The sequence below is a fragment of the Callionymus lyra genome, chromosome 17 (genome assembly GCF_982586985.1).
Source record: "Callionymus lyra chromosome 17, fCalLyr1.hap1.1, whole genome shotgun sequence".
Lineage (NCBI taxonomy): Eukaryota > Metazoa > Chordata > Actinopteri > Syngnathiformes > Callionymidae > Callionymus > Callionymus lyra.
The window spans coordinates 13,298,751-13,314,007 of NC_141834.1; the positions used below are offsets into that span (position 1 = coordinate 13,298,751).

At 37.2% G+C, this 15,257-nt stretch overlaps 3 protein-coding genes and 2 non-coding genes across 5 annotated transcripts in view; 2 read left to right on the top strand and 3 right to left on the bottom strand.

Annotated features, from left to right (window-relative positions):
* Positions 1 to 1,558: 1,558 nt before the first annotated feature.
* Positions 1,559 to 5,313, bottom strand: LOC148062552 (small ribosomal subunit protein eS27-like). The gene is made up of 4 exons (XM_087779116.1): positions 5,308 to 5,313; positions 4,692 to 4,800; positions 4,267 to 4,377; positions 1,559 to 2,341 (listed from the first exon to the last, which is right to left on the bottom strand). Exons 1-4 carry the CDS (start codon positions 5,311 to 5,313, stop codon positions 2,313 to 2,315), a joined length of 255 nt encoding a protein of 84 aa, XP_087635242.1. The 3' UTR covers positions 1,559 to 2,312.
* On the bottom strand, positions 2,879 to 3,006 carry LOC148062553 (small nucleolar RNA SNORA13). Its single transcript, XR_015709223.1, has one exon. It is a non-coding gene; the product is annotated as a small nucleolar RNA SNORA13 (small nucleolar RNA).
* On the bottom strand, positions 4,452 to 4,581 carry LOC148062554 (small nucleolar RNA SNORA13). Its single transcript, XR_015709230.1, has one exon. It is a non-coding gene; the product is annotated as a small nucleolar RNA SNORA13 (small nucleolar RNA).
* Positions 5,314 to 6,441: 1,128 nt separating the features above from the next.
* Positions 6,442 to 11,313, top strand: rab13 (RAB13, member RAS oncogene family). The gene is made up of 8 exons (XM_087779160.1): positions 6,442 to 6,877; positions 7,230 to 7,290; positions 8,581 to 8,641; positions 8,725 to 8,802; positions 9,236 to 9,325; positions 9,451 to 9,516; positions 10,353 to 10,403; positions 10,474 to 11,313. Exons 1-8 carry the CDS (start codon positions 6,754 to 6,756, stop codon positions 10,543 to 10,545), a joined length of 603 nt encoding a protein of 200 aa, XP_087635286.1. The 5' UTR covers positions 6,442 to 6,753; the 3' UTR covers positions 10,546 to 11,313.
* Positions 11,314 to 13,155: 1,842 nt separating this feature from the next.
* entrep3 (endosomal transmembrane epsin interactor 3) overlaps positions 13,156 to 15,257 on the top strand; it is an 8,930-nt gene continuing 6,828 nt past the window's right edge. The window contains exons 1-2 of the mRNA XM_087812564.1: positions 13,156 to 13,797; positions 13,908 to 13,964. Of these exons, the coding sequence (XP_087668690.1) occupies positions 13,564 to 13,797; positions 13,908 to 13,964 (291 nt within the window). The 5' untranslated portion in view covers positions 13,156 to 13,563. The remainder of the gene's footprint in view (positions 13,798 to 13,907; positions 13,965 to 15,257) is intronic.

Below are 15,257 nucleotides of genomic sequence, written 5' to 3' on the forward strand. Positions count from 1 at the left end.
CTAGCTGCCGCCATTTTGAGTCACAATATTAAGGGAGAGTGAATACTTCCCTTTAAAGTATTTAAAAAATGTATTCACATTCATTTTGGATCACATGAGGTCTATTTCTATCTGATATTACTTTTTCCCCAACTTTTTTTTTATCTGGATGTTAAACTGAGGTAGAACGCAAACATCTCAGATCAATACTTTGAAACTCATCAGAACATACCCGAGTGATTTCCTGGCCCACGGTTATCGATCGCTCAGAAGGTTTTGGTAAAAGGTGACCTGAGATTTTTGAGAGACGCGTCATTGGAGAGCTCGACCTTTAGTGTCCGGGGAAGACGAGACGGCTGCCATTTCTGCATCCAGTCACAAGAGTTCACTGAGCCTCGGCCACAAAACAAAGTGTGGTCGTGTGTGTGTGTGTGTGTGTGTGTGTTGCTAAAAGAAAAGCCTAAAATCATTGTTTACCCACAAAATTGCTGCCTCAAGAAAACTTTCCTTCAGGCAGATCTACTATAAATATCCAAAAAATGCTTGGGTTTCATCTCATACTCCAACTTATCTTCCCTTTTAAAACAATATTAAGTTTTTTATTGTAATTGTCTATTATGTTAGGACACCCATGTCCACTTTAATGTGTACGAGTTCAATTATAGCCGTCAAACTACTAACATCAAGCCTGCACCGTGGCCTGAAAGGGCAAAAGAAAACCCCCAGAAAAGCAAAATTAAAATAAAAACCCACACAAGCAAAATAAAACTATTAAACACAAGACCATAAGTTATATAATTGTGTTTTTATAGATAGATTTTAATGACTTTAATGATCCCTATGGAGGCTTCTACGGGATATTGTTTATTTTCTCATTAGTTTTAAGTGATAGCATTATTATTAGAAGTATCTATAACAGTAGTACAAGTAGTATCAGTAATATTGGTGGTTGTAGAAGGATCATTAGTAGTACAAGCTAGTTCCAGTAGTTATAATAGTAAAATGGGTAATATGTCATAATATTGATGGAAATTTCTTTAGTAGTTCAACTACAGTACAAAAAGTAGAAGCATTTGTATTTTTAGTACGATCATTACTACCAGTTGATAGAAGCTGAATATTAGTTTTAGTACAAACTACAAGTACTAGTAATTGTATGGTATTGTAGTAGTGTATCGGCAGAACTAGTAGCTGTGTAACAGTAGTACAAGTAATATTAATAAAATTATTAAACACAAGACCAGAAGTTATACAATTGTGTTTTTATAGATAGATTTTAATGACCCCTATGGAGACTTCTACTGGATATTATTTCATCATTCGTTTGTCCTGCTAGGCCACCATAGATAGATAATTGTTAAAATGTATACATTTGCCACATTAACATTTAAATAACGTTATAAAAATCACAAATTGATCGACTCAAGTTTAGCACACCATTAGTAAATTAAATGAGTGTTGTTGTGCGACCGAGCACACAACAGCAGTCAGGTTGAAGCACGACCAGTCGACACGAGATTTGAGACTCAAACATGATCCTAAGAGCAAAAAAAAGAAATAAACAGACAAAGCAACTGCATTCCCATTTACCCTTATTTTATTTGTCAGCATTGATCATCACACAAGCGAGACAAACACAAGTGTCACCGCAGAAAGCAGAAATTACTCTCCGTTAACTCATTTTAGTGGTCCAAGTGCAAACGGCCCTCAGGCCAAACATCTGCTGCAGGAGAGCTGCGGGTTACAGACCCACGCCTTTCTGAATCTGGAGTTTATCTCAACAACAACAAGAAGCCTTTTTAAAACACAAGTGCTTCTCAATCCAAGCAGCAGAATCTGCTTGATTTTTATTCCTGAACGAGTGCTGTTGACTCTGCACTTGTAGCAGCAGGCACTGATTTCAAATGTGTGGCAGTAGTTTGACAGGGAGAAACATTCTCAGGCGTCTCCTTATCTATGCATAAATCCTGCAATTGACACCCGGGTGAGGTGAACCACCCGCCTTTTAAACATTCCCGTCACCACCGACCAACAGCACCCACGTGTCCAGGAAAATTAGCCATCAACTTCTAGAAGTCATTTATTCACAACGATGGCATCTTTAGGTCTCAACACCGAGCTGGATTGTTGGAAGCATGCAAGGTTTCGAACCTCAATCACAGTTAAATGAGTGTGCAGACGAAGACAAACGGTTCGGATCCGTTCATCTTCTCGGGTTTCATGATTTTTTTTTTGCTTTTACGCTTGTGCCGCATCACTTCCTCAACAGCCGCTCGGTGGGCTCGATCAAGTTGGTCTTCTCGTTCTTTTAATTTGAAACTGGCGTCCTCAGTCTAGTGCTGCTTCTTCCTGAAGGAGCAACCTGGAGGAAAGAACAATCCCTCGTTACGTCTTCTCGCTTAAAGTTTCACGGTGAAATCTTAGGGGTAAAATGATCAAACCTGCTTATAAATGTTCAATTATCTTATTTATAGTTGTTACACATACAAGCACAAATACATTTAATATCGATATGCATTTCAATTTATCAGAAATTAATTTTTCATCAGTGTTTAGATTCAGCAAATATTTACTATTGATCTAAACCTGATCTTAAAGAACATTTTTTAAGGTCGGGAGGATCAACAGCCCCATTTAAGAGGTTTAAAATTTTAGGTCATTTTTTTACCTTTAAAATGTAGTAAATACACAATATTTATACCAGTTTTCTCATGCATTAATAAATGCACAAAGTGTGCAGTCCTTCAAGTCCTATGAAAAATGTTGCCTCCCAGATCCGACTCCTTCAGGTTTTAATATAATTTGAAAAACATTTCAGACGAGTCACAATAAAATGCGTCACGTTTAAGAATGGCACTTTCGTTTTCCTCTAAATATTGCAAGTTGGAAATGAAAAGGGATTTGTGCAGGCGGTTGACTGGAGATTAATCAAAGCAGATGAACCTCATTCAGAACCACCAGAGTCACTGTATGCCTCAGTCGACACTCTTTTCACTAATGGACGAGTGAAAGAGCAACACAGAGGCAATCGCTTGGACTTTACAACAAGTTAAATAGTTTTTTGTTGCATAAGACTATGATTCTGGATTAACCTTTTCCACATTTATTTAACCAATTTTGATTAAATATTGATGGAGCAGAAATAGTAACTCAACGACATATTAACAAGGAAAGAAAATCCCTTAGAACCACATCGTTTAGATTATGAATAGAAACAAAGAGCCTACACATTGTATAGTTTATATACACACACACACATAAGAAAGACGGTAACTATGGAACTTTGTTAAATTATTTTACTGGAAACCCTTGATTGTGCAATGAATTGTGGGTCAGATTTTAAACAACACCATGTAGAAGGACAAGGAGGATTATAGGGAGGACATTTTATTTTGAAAACAGAGTGGCAGAATGAATAACTGGTCAAAAGTTGTGGGCAATTTGAAAATCTGCATTTTTCTACCACTTTGGCAGTTACTTATTGAAATATCATCCCCATCCTATATTTTTTACTCATCAGTTTGTACAAAGCTTAAATCACTAGAATAATTAATTTCAAAATATGATTAGTCAGTTTTTTTTTATTTATTAAAATCCTTGATATATAAATATGACTAGTCATCCTCTGAACACTTATCAAGGAGCAGAGAAGCCGATGGAGCATGAATGCTCCTCCCATGATGCAACACTAATGGACTCAGGGACTCATTCATTCCTCGTGCTATTAGGCTGTTTAATTTGGGGGCAGGAGTGAAGTGAAAAGAAGATGTTATTCCATGTTAATCTTTGTATCCTTAGTCTTAGATCTATGTTCTTTATCTTTAGATATATTGTGTCATCTTGCACTTTTTTAATTGCACTTTGTTCTTTATGAATCTATCGTCTGTGTTGCCGTGTACTGGAAAAACTATTTCCCGAAGGAGACCTCCAGAGGGATCAATAAAGTTGATCTAATTCTAAGAACACCGTGCAAACAAAGAATAAAGTGCACATAGACCTATCAGGATACAGCTGATAAACTTCAATATACATCTCGATTAATACCCAGGTGTAACGTTTGAGAACTCCAGGTTGTTATTGTGGATTTATAGGTTCAGTCTTACCTCATTTAAAACGGGCCTCATAAACTATTAATATCATTTAACTTTTTTTAATGGTTTTATTGCTCTAAAATTAAAAAAGTTGATCAGTAGAATACTGCTGGGCTATAATTTCCACCCTTAGGGTGAATAAAAAGTACTTTAATGTGTACTTAAAAATCAATGTCAAGAGTCGTAGCTTTCTAACCTTCTGTCAGACGTGCTTTCCCTCCGGTGGGCTGGCAGAGGACGGTGGAGCAACCGACGCACAGCACGACCGTCTGAGCGTGACTGAACACCGTCGTGATCTTGTAGCAGCCTGGAGAACAAACACCAACATCAGGCAGATGTACAACTTTTACCTGCATAAACATTTGTATTAAAATCATTTTGAGGTGTCCTTGAAGCAGCATGTCGATAGACGAGTCACTGAACTTATCCAACAGAGCCGCAAGAGTCACTTTATGCCTTATTTGACACCCAGATCACCAAGAGACGGATGACAGGGCAACACATAAAGGCACTTTAATAATAATCCTGAAAAGTTGGTTCTCAAATTCACAACTTTTTTTGTTGGACGACTGAGACTTTAACACAGTAACCATGACAGTTGTTTTAATAAAAGGTACCAACCTGGACATTTGACATCCATGAAGTAAGAGTTTGGACTCTGGACGAGGCGCTTCTTCTTGTGTCGCCTCTTCTCCTCGTCCGCGCTGGGGTGCAGCAAATCTTTGGCCAACTACAAAGACAAACGTTTTCAAATACTTTAATGAACAAGTGAAACAAAAAACCGAGGGTATTAATCAACCTCTGTTGACCAGTTGTACATTAAATAATAGACATAACACGTAAAACAGAAGGATTCTTTGTGAGGAATAAAAGGAATCCATTGTACCGGAAGTAACCATGTGACATTCCAACCGAACAAAAAAAAGAAAAAAAAAATCAGTTTAGTACATCAATGACTAAAACTACGAATTGCTTGATGTCAACAAAGTAAATTCAAACATTTTAAAATTGTTTCTCGAAAAGCGAATTCGAGTTTTGTGGCGCCATCGGCTAACAACGTGCGCCGCTTTGATCTCCACGTGTTCGGACATATTGTGCTCGCTGCGTCCAAGACAAACGTACGGCTTGAAAAAGAGTCCGAACAATATGTGAGAATCGATTAGCTCCTAAATTATTTTCAAGAGAGTTTGAGAATCGCACGATGGAAACTAAAAAAAAAAGGGTTAAATGTACTTACAGGCATGTCTGCGTGCGTGTGGCGTCTGACAGGAAGTACTGGAGCTGATGACGCGGCGGAAGTTACCCGGTAGAGACCGGAAAACGTTAGTCGACGATTTAACAAAAACATTAATATATATTATAATAATCTTAACTAAGCTGCTTGTAACAAAAACGTGTTTTTTCCTTTTAGCTGATACATTTTTAAAGTCAATTAATTTAAGTTAATATTTTAATTTAAATCAAATCGCGAGTCAATGAAGAGGCGACGTCATGAAAATACACCACAAATGTATATTGTATTTTTAGTATTATTGTTGTTGATTTAATAATAATAATTGTTGTTATTAATAATAATAATATCACTAGTAGTTAATAAAAAAATATATAATACCGCATTTTACAAGTAGTAATCGTAGTAGTAAGTAAGTAAGTGATTTTTATTTGTATAGCACTTTTCCAGACCAGGGTCACAAAGCGCTTAAACAATCAAAACAATATTCAATAAAGTATATACTTTAAAGGACAAGTTAAACTGATAACACAACAGGAGTTCCAGAAAAGCAGTAGTAATAAATTAGTAGTAAATCAAATAGTAGTACGTTTTATGGATAATGATATAGACTTGATAGAATAGACTATAATCTATTTATAGCCAAAGAACAACATTGTTTAGTACAGGGCTGTGCAATGAAAATCTGTTAGAAGAAAATAATAGAATACACAATTAAACGAATTAAATGTGGAACAAAAATAAATAAAGAAAGTAAATAAATAAATAATGACTTTTTACCAAAAATGTGTAGTTTAAAGTAGATAGAAATCATTTACAACAATATTAAAGTGCAAATTTGCTTCTTCTTTTTTTTATGACATTGTGCAATTTGTAAAAATTGTTGGGAAGGAAATGGAGGGTGTGTGACGAAGCCTTAGTGCATGGTTCTGTTTCTCTATTGCTTACATTTATATTTCATTCTGTACTGCAACCACATAAATCACATTTTATGTTTACAACACCAACCAATAAAATATTTCTGATTCTGAAAACTACTGTTATTAACTTGTTCTCTGGCGTCCTCTTGGAAGTGATTCGTTAACCTAAAGCGACCCCTGCTGTTGACTCTGCGCCACTGCAGGCAGCGGTTCACTCCCACTACGTCGCCACTCAGCGGATCCGAGATCCGGGGCCAACAACTTTTTCTTTTCCTGGGAGCTCAGAAACAACACGTAACCAGCCGGTATCTTTGGAAACTGTTAAATTTTTTAGATAAATGACGGCGAGGGGGATGAACGAGGCTGGATAACTCTGGGGGAAGACTTTGGTTTTTACTGGTCGAAAGAGGTTCTGACCGGGATTGGAATTCACCGGTGACAAGTTTGGAGAGAAAAAACATTCCCTGTTTTTTTTTTATGAAGCGAACTTCCTGGATAACAGGAAAGTCTGATTGAGTTTTGAAACGACACGATGGCGAAGAAGTATGACTTCCTTTACAAGCTGCTTCTGATCGGGGACAGTGGAGTTGGTAAAACCTGTCTGATCATCCGCTTCGCTGAGGACAACTTCAACTCCACGTACATCTCCACCATCGGTATGTTACGTCACTCTCCATCGACTCCACTGTTTATCTTTATAAAGTTTGTTGTCTAAACCAGTTTGGACTTTTTTTCGTGTCGCAACTTGTCTCAACTGGAGTCTCTCGTCCAGTTTCGATCTGTTTTTTTCTTTTTCTTCTCCTGACGGTTACATACGTTTGTCTTTTTTTCCCTTCATCTCTCTCCCGGATCTCATTCTTCCCAACAGGGGTCCACCCTCATTCCTATCTCTTTACCCTCTTTCTTCCCAGAGGAATATGGGGATCAGGGACATGCGCAGATCAGGACTAAACAAGAATATATTTACTGCTCTTTGTGTGTGTTTTCTTATCCTCTTCTCTTCAACAGGCATTGACTTTAAAGTTAAAACCATCGAAGTGGATGGAAAGAAAGTGAAGCTACAAGTGTGGTAAGAGATGAAACTACACGTCAGTATCTGTCAGGGGATGCCCGAGTAGTTTCCCCAAACGAAATAAGGTTAAATAATATTAATACTTTTTTATTGTGATCAGGGTCTTTTCAAATGAATTCATATCTAACCCCCCCCCCATAGAAGACAGGACTGGTATAATCACATGTTTATATAAAAATATTTGTGACTTTTCCGGTCTTAACATATCTTAAATTTGATATTGTGGATTATATGTGTGATATTTAATTACATTCCAAGTATTTGTTATTTAAAGTATACAAATACAAAGGTGTAACCAGGGAGTGACTGCAGCTAGCACCATTATTAACTAACATAACTAGTTAATTGAGTTTGGAAAACTTCCTTCACGCCACTGTACACTTGATCTGTCAGGGGATGCCAGAGTAGTTTCCCCAAACCTCATAAGGTATTAATAATATTAATACTTTTCTATTGTGATCCAGGTCTTTTCAAATTAATTCATATCTACCCCCCCATAGAAGAGCGCTCAGTACTGTTATAATCACACGTTTATATAAAAATACTTGTGACTTTTCCGGTCATAACATACCTTAAATTTGATATTGTAGATTATATGTGTGCTATTTAATTACATTCCAAGTATTTGGTATTTCAAGTATACAAATACAAAGGTGTAACCAGGGAGTGACTGCAGCTAGCTCAATTATTAACTAACATAACTAGTTAATTGAGTTTGGAACTTCCTTCACTTGATAAAATACTTTATTTTGAGCGGCACAGAGTGCTCACATTAAGCTTATAACAAACCCTCTAACAACCTTTATTAGCAAGTAAATCATGTCAAGTCGCGTTGGTAGCTTGAGGACTTGGCTCCTGTAAGGGTTTGAGTGATGTCATCTGTTATCTGTGATTACCTTAAATAAACAGTGTCTTTGTAATTGCCAGAAAAAGCCAGTGTTATGGGGTGGTATGTGGAACGGAAGTACAACAATATTTAGTATTAGAATAGAATATAAGAACATGTTTATTGCCGTTGTTGTTGACACAACATGGGGATTTTTTTTTGTGGTGTTGTCAGAATGACTTTATTTATTTATTTATTTTTAAATACTTAAAAAAAATTTCAATACCAAAAAACTCTTTAAAAAACAATATTTCAATAAAAAAGCTTGCCTAAACTAAAAAAAACAAACGTGGCCACCTGGCAACAAGTTCCTCCTTCTGTTAATTATACTATGAATCACTTCCTCTCTTCTGTCTTCATTCCATTGACTTGTGAGGTTAACACGTGAGTGTTGCGTTCAGGGACACAGCGGGACAGGAGAGGTTTAAGACCATCACGACAGCCTACTACAGAGGAGCCATGGTGAGTACACAGGATGCTCTCAGAACCACCAGACTGGAAAATCCTGCTGACATCAGCGCTCTTTTGTGGCCCTGATCTTCCAGGGCATCATCCTGGTGTATGACATCACCGACGACAAGTCCTTCGAGAACATCCAGAACTGGATGAAGAGCATTAAAGAGGTGAGAGAGCGCTCACTCGTCCAGGAAGGTGCAGGAAATGGATCATTAGCGTGTTTGGATCGCTAAACCTTGGAGCGCTAACACAAACATGCTAATATCTTAGTGTAAATTATAGTTAAATTAAAGAATTGAAAGAAGTTTCACTGTTTAAAAGGAGTGTTTAAAAGGGATTCATACTTTTGCCAAGGAGGTGATGAAAGGTTGATGATTAAACCTTCAAAAATGGATTGCAAACATCTTCAATTAATGTTTTTTCAAATGCTAAAAAAGGGATAAAATGATGTCCATGAAACTCATGTATCGTGGTAATATCAGCTGAAAAGTACATAATAATGTGTGTTTTTTTAGGTATTACGCTGAGAGTTTGTCAAAAATATTTCTTTTCAAGTCCAGATTTAGCTCCGTTATAGTGTTTAATACTTTTCTTTCCCAGAATGCATCAGCTGGGGTGAACCAGATGCTGCTGGGGAATAAGTGCGATATCGAGGCAAAGAGGAAGGTTTCCAGGGAGACGGGCGAGAAGGTGAGATTTCATCAGAAACATTTGTACTTGCTGATGAATTTGGAATATTTCAGATTTCATCACTTGTTTTGTTATGTAAAAGTAACAAATGAAAATAATCTTAAAATCCTGCTCGTGTTTCCCAGCTGGCTAAAGACCACGGCATCAGTTTCTTTGAGACCAGCGCCAAGTCCAGCATTAACGTCGATGAGGTGAGTTTCTTCTGTACCACTTGAATTGTTGCTTGTACATTTGGGAATTCCTACTTTAAAACCCATCAAAGCTGCGTGAAAAACATGTCTATTGTAGGAGAGTATTGATCACATCCTTCTTAATATAGACTTCCATGATGTTCTAAAAAAAACTATTTAAAAATGTTAAAATAAGTCATAAATGCATCAGTTATTAGCAGGAAATTGTGTTTTAATACATATTTATATATATAAGAAAACACTAAAGGAAGTTTATATATCTATATATATTTATATATATATATATATATATATATATATATATATATATAGCTTTACATCAACACACAATTCATTATGAGAATAATATTAAAGAGCAATAAATACTAATTGTTTTTGGTAAAAATAAAGGGATTTGAAAAAGGGAAATAAAATATATTAGACTTTAAATAATGGATTAAGAAATATAAGTTTATTTAGAAATAAAAATCATTTGAATTCAAGTCTAGTATCAGCAGGAAAATTCACTAATGAGTGTAAAAAAAAAATATATATATATATATACAAGCACAGCACTTAACTAAATAGATATCCTGATTATAAATTATATATACAGTATATTTAGAAAACAAAACATTAAATAGTGATATTAACGGACTTAATTCATTCTATTTTGTTTATATTTTCGAGGGGCAAAAAAACTCAAAGACAAAAAAATAAAAATATAAACTAATTCCTAAAAAGAAAATATGTTTAATTTATCTTTCATAAGCATTTGTTCATCTTTCGTAATTGTTCTTTGGCCTCACATCATGATCGTCAAACGACCACTAACTGTCTGTCACGTCACTCCGCAGTCGTTTCTATTTTTGGCTCGTGACATTCTACAAAAATCCAGCAAGAAACCAGTGAGTCCACACACCACCGCCATGTTTGTTTTCCTGTTCACGAAGGTGTTTTGTTTGGTTTGCTCTGCAGGGTCAGTCAGGGCGGGAGGTGAAGATCACCAGCGCATCCGGGAAAACATCTTCCAAATGTCTCCTGCTCTAAAAAAAACAAAAAAACACCTCAACATTTCCAGACACCACCGGCTTCAGGAGCACACGCCAGTATTTTTCCTTTTTTACATTCCAAACATGTAGGTCAACTTTATGAAGTGTTGTCGCGCCAAACAACAAAGTGTTACTTTGGTCACGGAAGCTTGATTTCCACGTCTTCACCACATTTTCGTCTTCTGTGCCTCGTGCGTTTTTTTATTTTACTTTTCGTCAGCGGAACGGGAAAAGATTGGTTAACGTTGAAGGTTATTAATGGGTTTCTGGTAAGTCAAGAAAAGACCACTGGACTGTGTCTCTCCAAACAACAGCGTGTTTTATCACGATGTCAAAACAATTCATTAGTAAATCTAATCCATATTTTATGTTGATATTCAGTGTCGTGAAATATTGATGCTACAATCGTCACGCTAGCATTTCTGTTGGTTCCAAATGAATACTCGCTTCTTCTCTGCTTGAAAGATGCGACGCTGTGTCATTAATTATGATATATATACAAAATAAAATGAGGTTGATTCGGGATGAGAGAGATGGATGGATGATGGATGGAGTAAGTGGAAGAAAGTCGCTTGTTAAAGGACTGGCTTGGCTCGAGTGTCGGTCCTGATGGTGAAAAAAAGGGATTTTTGATGTTGAAATCAAGTGATTCTTTTTCTACATTCACACATTTCTTGTATCTTATTTCACACTCCATGCTTTTTGGAACAATCACACGTTTGTATTCTTAATACTATGCTTTTTAAAATAAAAACTAAAATCTTAATGTTTTTGTGTTTTTCTCTTTTTTAAGAAAATGTGATCCAATCCAAAAGCGTATAAAATGAAGACGCACCTACATAATGCATACCTCTGCCAAGGGCCTCGTTTCATTTATAAAGACAAGGGATACAACTAAATTAATAAAAGTATTTCCATGTTTGGAGAATTCTTCTGCGAAATTAACTAAAATTAAGTCCCTTAGCTGGGGTTGGAATCACGTCTTGGGGTGTTGCAGGTAGGATATTGATTAGGGTGGTGAAGAAAAATGATATTGCCATATATTGTTGTGCTTTCTGTCGCAATAAATATTCGACTTTCTATTACAACAGATACAGATTTCCCCCTGTCGTCACTGTCAGTACTTAATCTCTCCTGTCCTGTTTGTGGGGGCGCTAACATCTCAAAAACGGTTTAAACAGTAGTCGGTGAAGAAGATTCCACTTTATATCATGGACCCACTTTGAAAGCGATGACAGGAGAACACTGGATACAAATATTTTAGATTTTAGATTTACTGCTTTGGCAAAAAGCAAAAAGGTAAAAAATAACAGCAACACTACGAATCTTCAAATCATCGTCATCACGTGAATTCATACCGTTTGAAATTTGTTCAGGATTTAATAAAGATATTTAGGAAATGTTGTTAATAAAAAAATTAAATTAACCCTAGTTTAAATAAAGTTACTCTTTACTGTTCAGAGTCAGAAAACATTGTCCCGTTTGAATAATACATTTAGTATGTCAGACACTGTAATGCCAGCTTTATTTTATTTTATTTTCCTTTCTTATCATAAAATATGCCTTCATGTTTTAAGGTTGACTGAAGTACTGGACTTGAAAACAAAACTGCAAATAATTGTTATCTAATGAAATGTGCAAAATATTTCATTACATGTTTATGTTAAAATGGTCCCAAGTTTACACAAAACAAGTTTCTACTGAATTTCCAGTGTCAGAAATAATTGTAATTGTCTTTGTTTGTTTTTTAGTCACATAAGTTGTGTTGTATAGTCATTGACATTTCTTGTAATAAGTCGAATATTGGAGATGTATCTATTGTATGACTATACTCTTGGGCTAATGATGGCAACAGTATTGCATAGTACGTTACTTTGTCCCTAAATATCTATAATTTCACCACACATTGTTTCACTCAGTTTTCATGAAAATGTACTGGTTTTGAGTCGATATTGTTTTATAAAATGAAGTTTTCTGCTCGTTCTGGACACGTGAGCATCAGTGAATTAAGGAACTCCAAATTTGAATCCAAACTCTTCAGATGTATGTGATTTTAAGTTTAAATGCGCTACAAACTCACCAAAGTTATGTTTGATATCAGGAGCTAAAGGTCCTATGGATCAGGATCTGGGTTTCAAATCTCCGTGATAGCTACACAGCAAAAGATAGATACGATACAATCTGTTTCAATCGATCATAATTTACTGATACTTCCACCTTGAACTTTCAATCCCACAACAGCGATACATGTTTTGCTGCAGCAGCAGATGCTGCTAAGCGTCGCCATGACAACCGGCCGCCTCCCTCAGCACCACTATGAGGCGCGCTCTGCCGCATTCACACGCTTCCCGCACGTCCGTGCGTGCCTTGTCATCACGCACGGCGGCTTCGGTTGACAAACATCTTCCTTTCGAAAATTTCGGGAGGATGATCTAGAGACTCTGGACCAGCTAAGATTCGGAAGGATGTTCTGGTGACGGAGGAGGAAGATCTCACGGTCCGTGGAAACGACGCGCACGAAGCGGGATCCGCGTGACTGCGGGCAGGAAGGAGGCGGTGGGTCGTTGGGGGGGGGAGGGGGTGTGTGTGGGGATCCATGTTTGCTTGGTCCACCTTCGACATGATGGACTTGAGAACCTTGGTTTAGTCAAAAGTACGGATTTTTTAATCGGATTTAATCCCAATTTATGGAGGAATTTCGCGCGCGGTTCTGTCGCGGATCCGCCTCCAAGAACCGATCCCGATACCGGGGTCGTGGTCAGTCGCCGGTGACCTATGAGAGGTTGATGTGTTAGAAAAAAGTGGGTGCACATGTGCGGTGGGGGGGCGCGCTTCTCCGGACGCGGGATCAGCTGCTTCTCTCGGAGGGTTGCGGCCTACTGCGATCTCGAGTTACCGCAAAGACGCGAGGCGATGGGGAGGATGGAGGAGAGAACCGTCTCACGGATGCACCACCTTTAAGCTAACGCTAGCCCTCACTATGGTTCTCTGAGTCTCTAGTACCCTTCAGCACAACATGCCCTCACCATCAGATTCCAGCAGCATGGCATCAGTGTCAGGGTCCAGGGGCTGGTCCGACAGCCGCCGGGGCATCTCCGGGCGAGGACCGGGTGGTGCCCGCTTACTCCTGTATCTGGGTCTGTGTCACCTGGGACTGGGAGCCATGGTCCTGGCCTTCTCCTTCACCAGCATGGCCTTCACCTCCTCTGCCCGGGTCCGGCAGTCTTGTCCGTTCTGGGCTGGATTTTTTGTAAGAAAGTTCTCAAGAAAAAAAAAAATATATATATATATATATATATATATATATATATATATATATATATATATATATTTTAAAACATCTTCTTGGTTCCGTTGCAGGTGGTGGCTTCAGGGATAGTCGGGATCATATCGTGGAGAAGACCGTTGACACTGGTGGTACGTAAACATTCACTTTAATATACGCAGCAATACTGCAGAGCGTTTCCATGTCATCGTGAATCAAGAAAGCTAAAATATTAATACACTCTAGTACTTAAGTAACAGTAGGTTGTTGCACTTAAGAACCTCTGTGTTGTGTAACTGCAGAGAAACACTTGAAGGTGATCAACAATCATGTTTTATGGGTCATTCTATGTCACTTCCGGGGCCATATGAGGCCCTTTGACTTGATTTATGTGTCCCTCACGAGGTCAGAGATCGTGTAGAAACTAACAATTTTAAATTGTATTTGTTTCTAATACTTTCTATAGTATCAAAATGTTACTTTTTTAATTGTTGGCCCCAAAAAGAAGTTATTTTAAGTGAACATGACAAATATATGGGGAGAGGGCTTTTATATGTTAAAAACAAGTTAGATAAACACAATAAAACAATAGTTTACTACAACTTTACTGTTTAAAATGGAATTTAATTTCCCACCACTGATCCAGGACAACATTTTGTTCGACATTAATACTGTGTCAGAAAAGATAATTTACATTTTATATTTCATTATGAGCTAATTTCTTTCTTTACCTCCCCGTAACATAAGATATTCTCCATGCTAATGCCTTAAAATATTAAAAACATAGTGTTTTTGTAAAGTTAGTTTCCTCAGAATGTATATGCTTGATATTTAAATGTTCGATGTAACTAAGGTGGTGATCTTTAAAATATACAATGATAAAAAGTGTAGTAAAATTTACCTCTGCATGCTAGCGTTGTTATCGACACGCTAAGCTAGCAAGTATAGCATTTAATTTAAATGTTCGGAATGACAGTTTAATAGATGCATAATGTGGTGTTAAAGTAATTAGACCTTATATAACTACTAAAAATAGCAAATAAAACCTCAAAATGTGTGGAAACTTGCCTACATTAGACCCTGGCTCCGGCAACGGTTTGGGTGATAACTTCAGTCGGTGTCTTTGTAATGGTCAGAACATGTTAGCGTTACGGGGTGCCAACGCTAATTTTGAGATAGGCATGAATAATGATTTTTGCTATAGAAATTAAAAACTTTAAATTAAAAAAATGTAGTAATATATCAAGGGCATCATTTTATTATTTTCTTTTGTCAACCTTTGAGTTATCTCAGGGTCAATGTGACCCGAAGGCCTGCAAACAAATGTGTTTGTGGTAACCCTTGTGTTATCTCTTGTTTTAAGGTGAACAACCTCCACCACTGCGTATGTTTTTATGGAAACAAGGGAGGTCGTTCACCTTGACCCAGAGACAACACAAGGGATA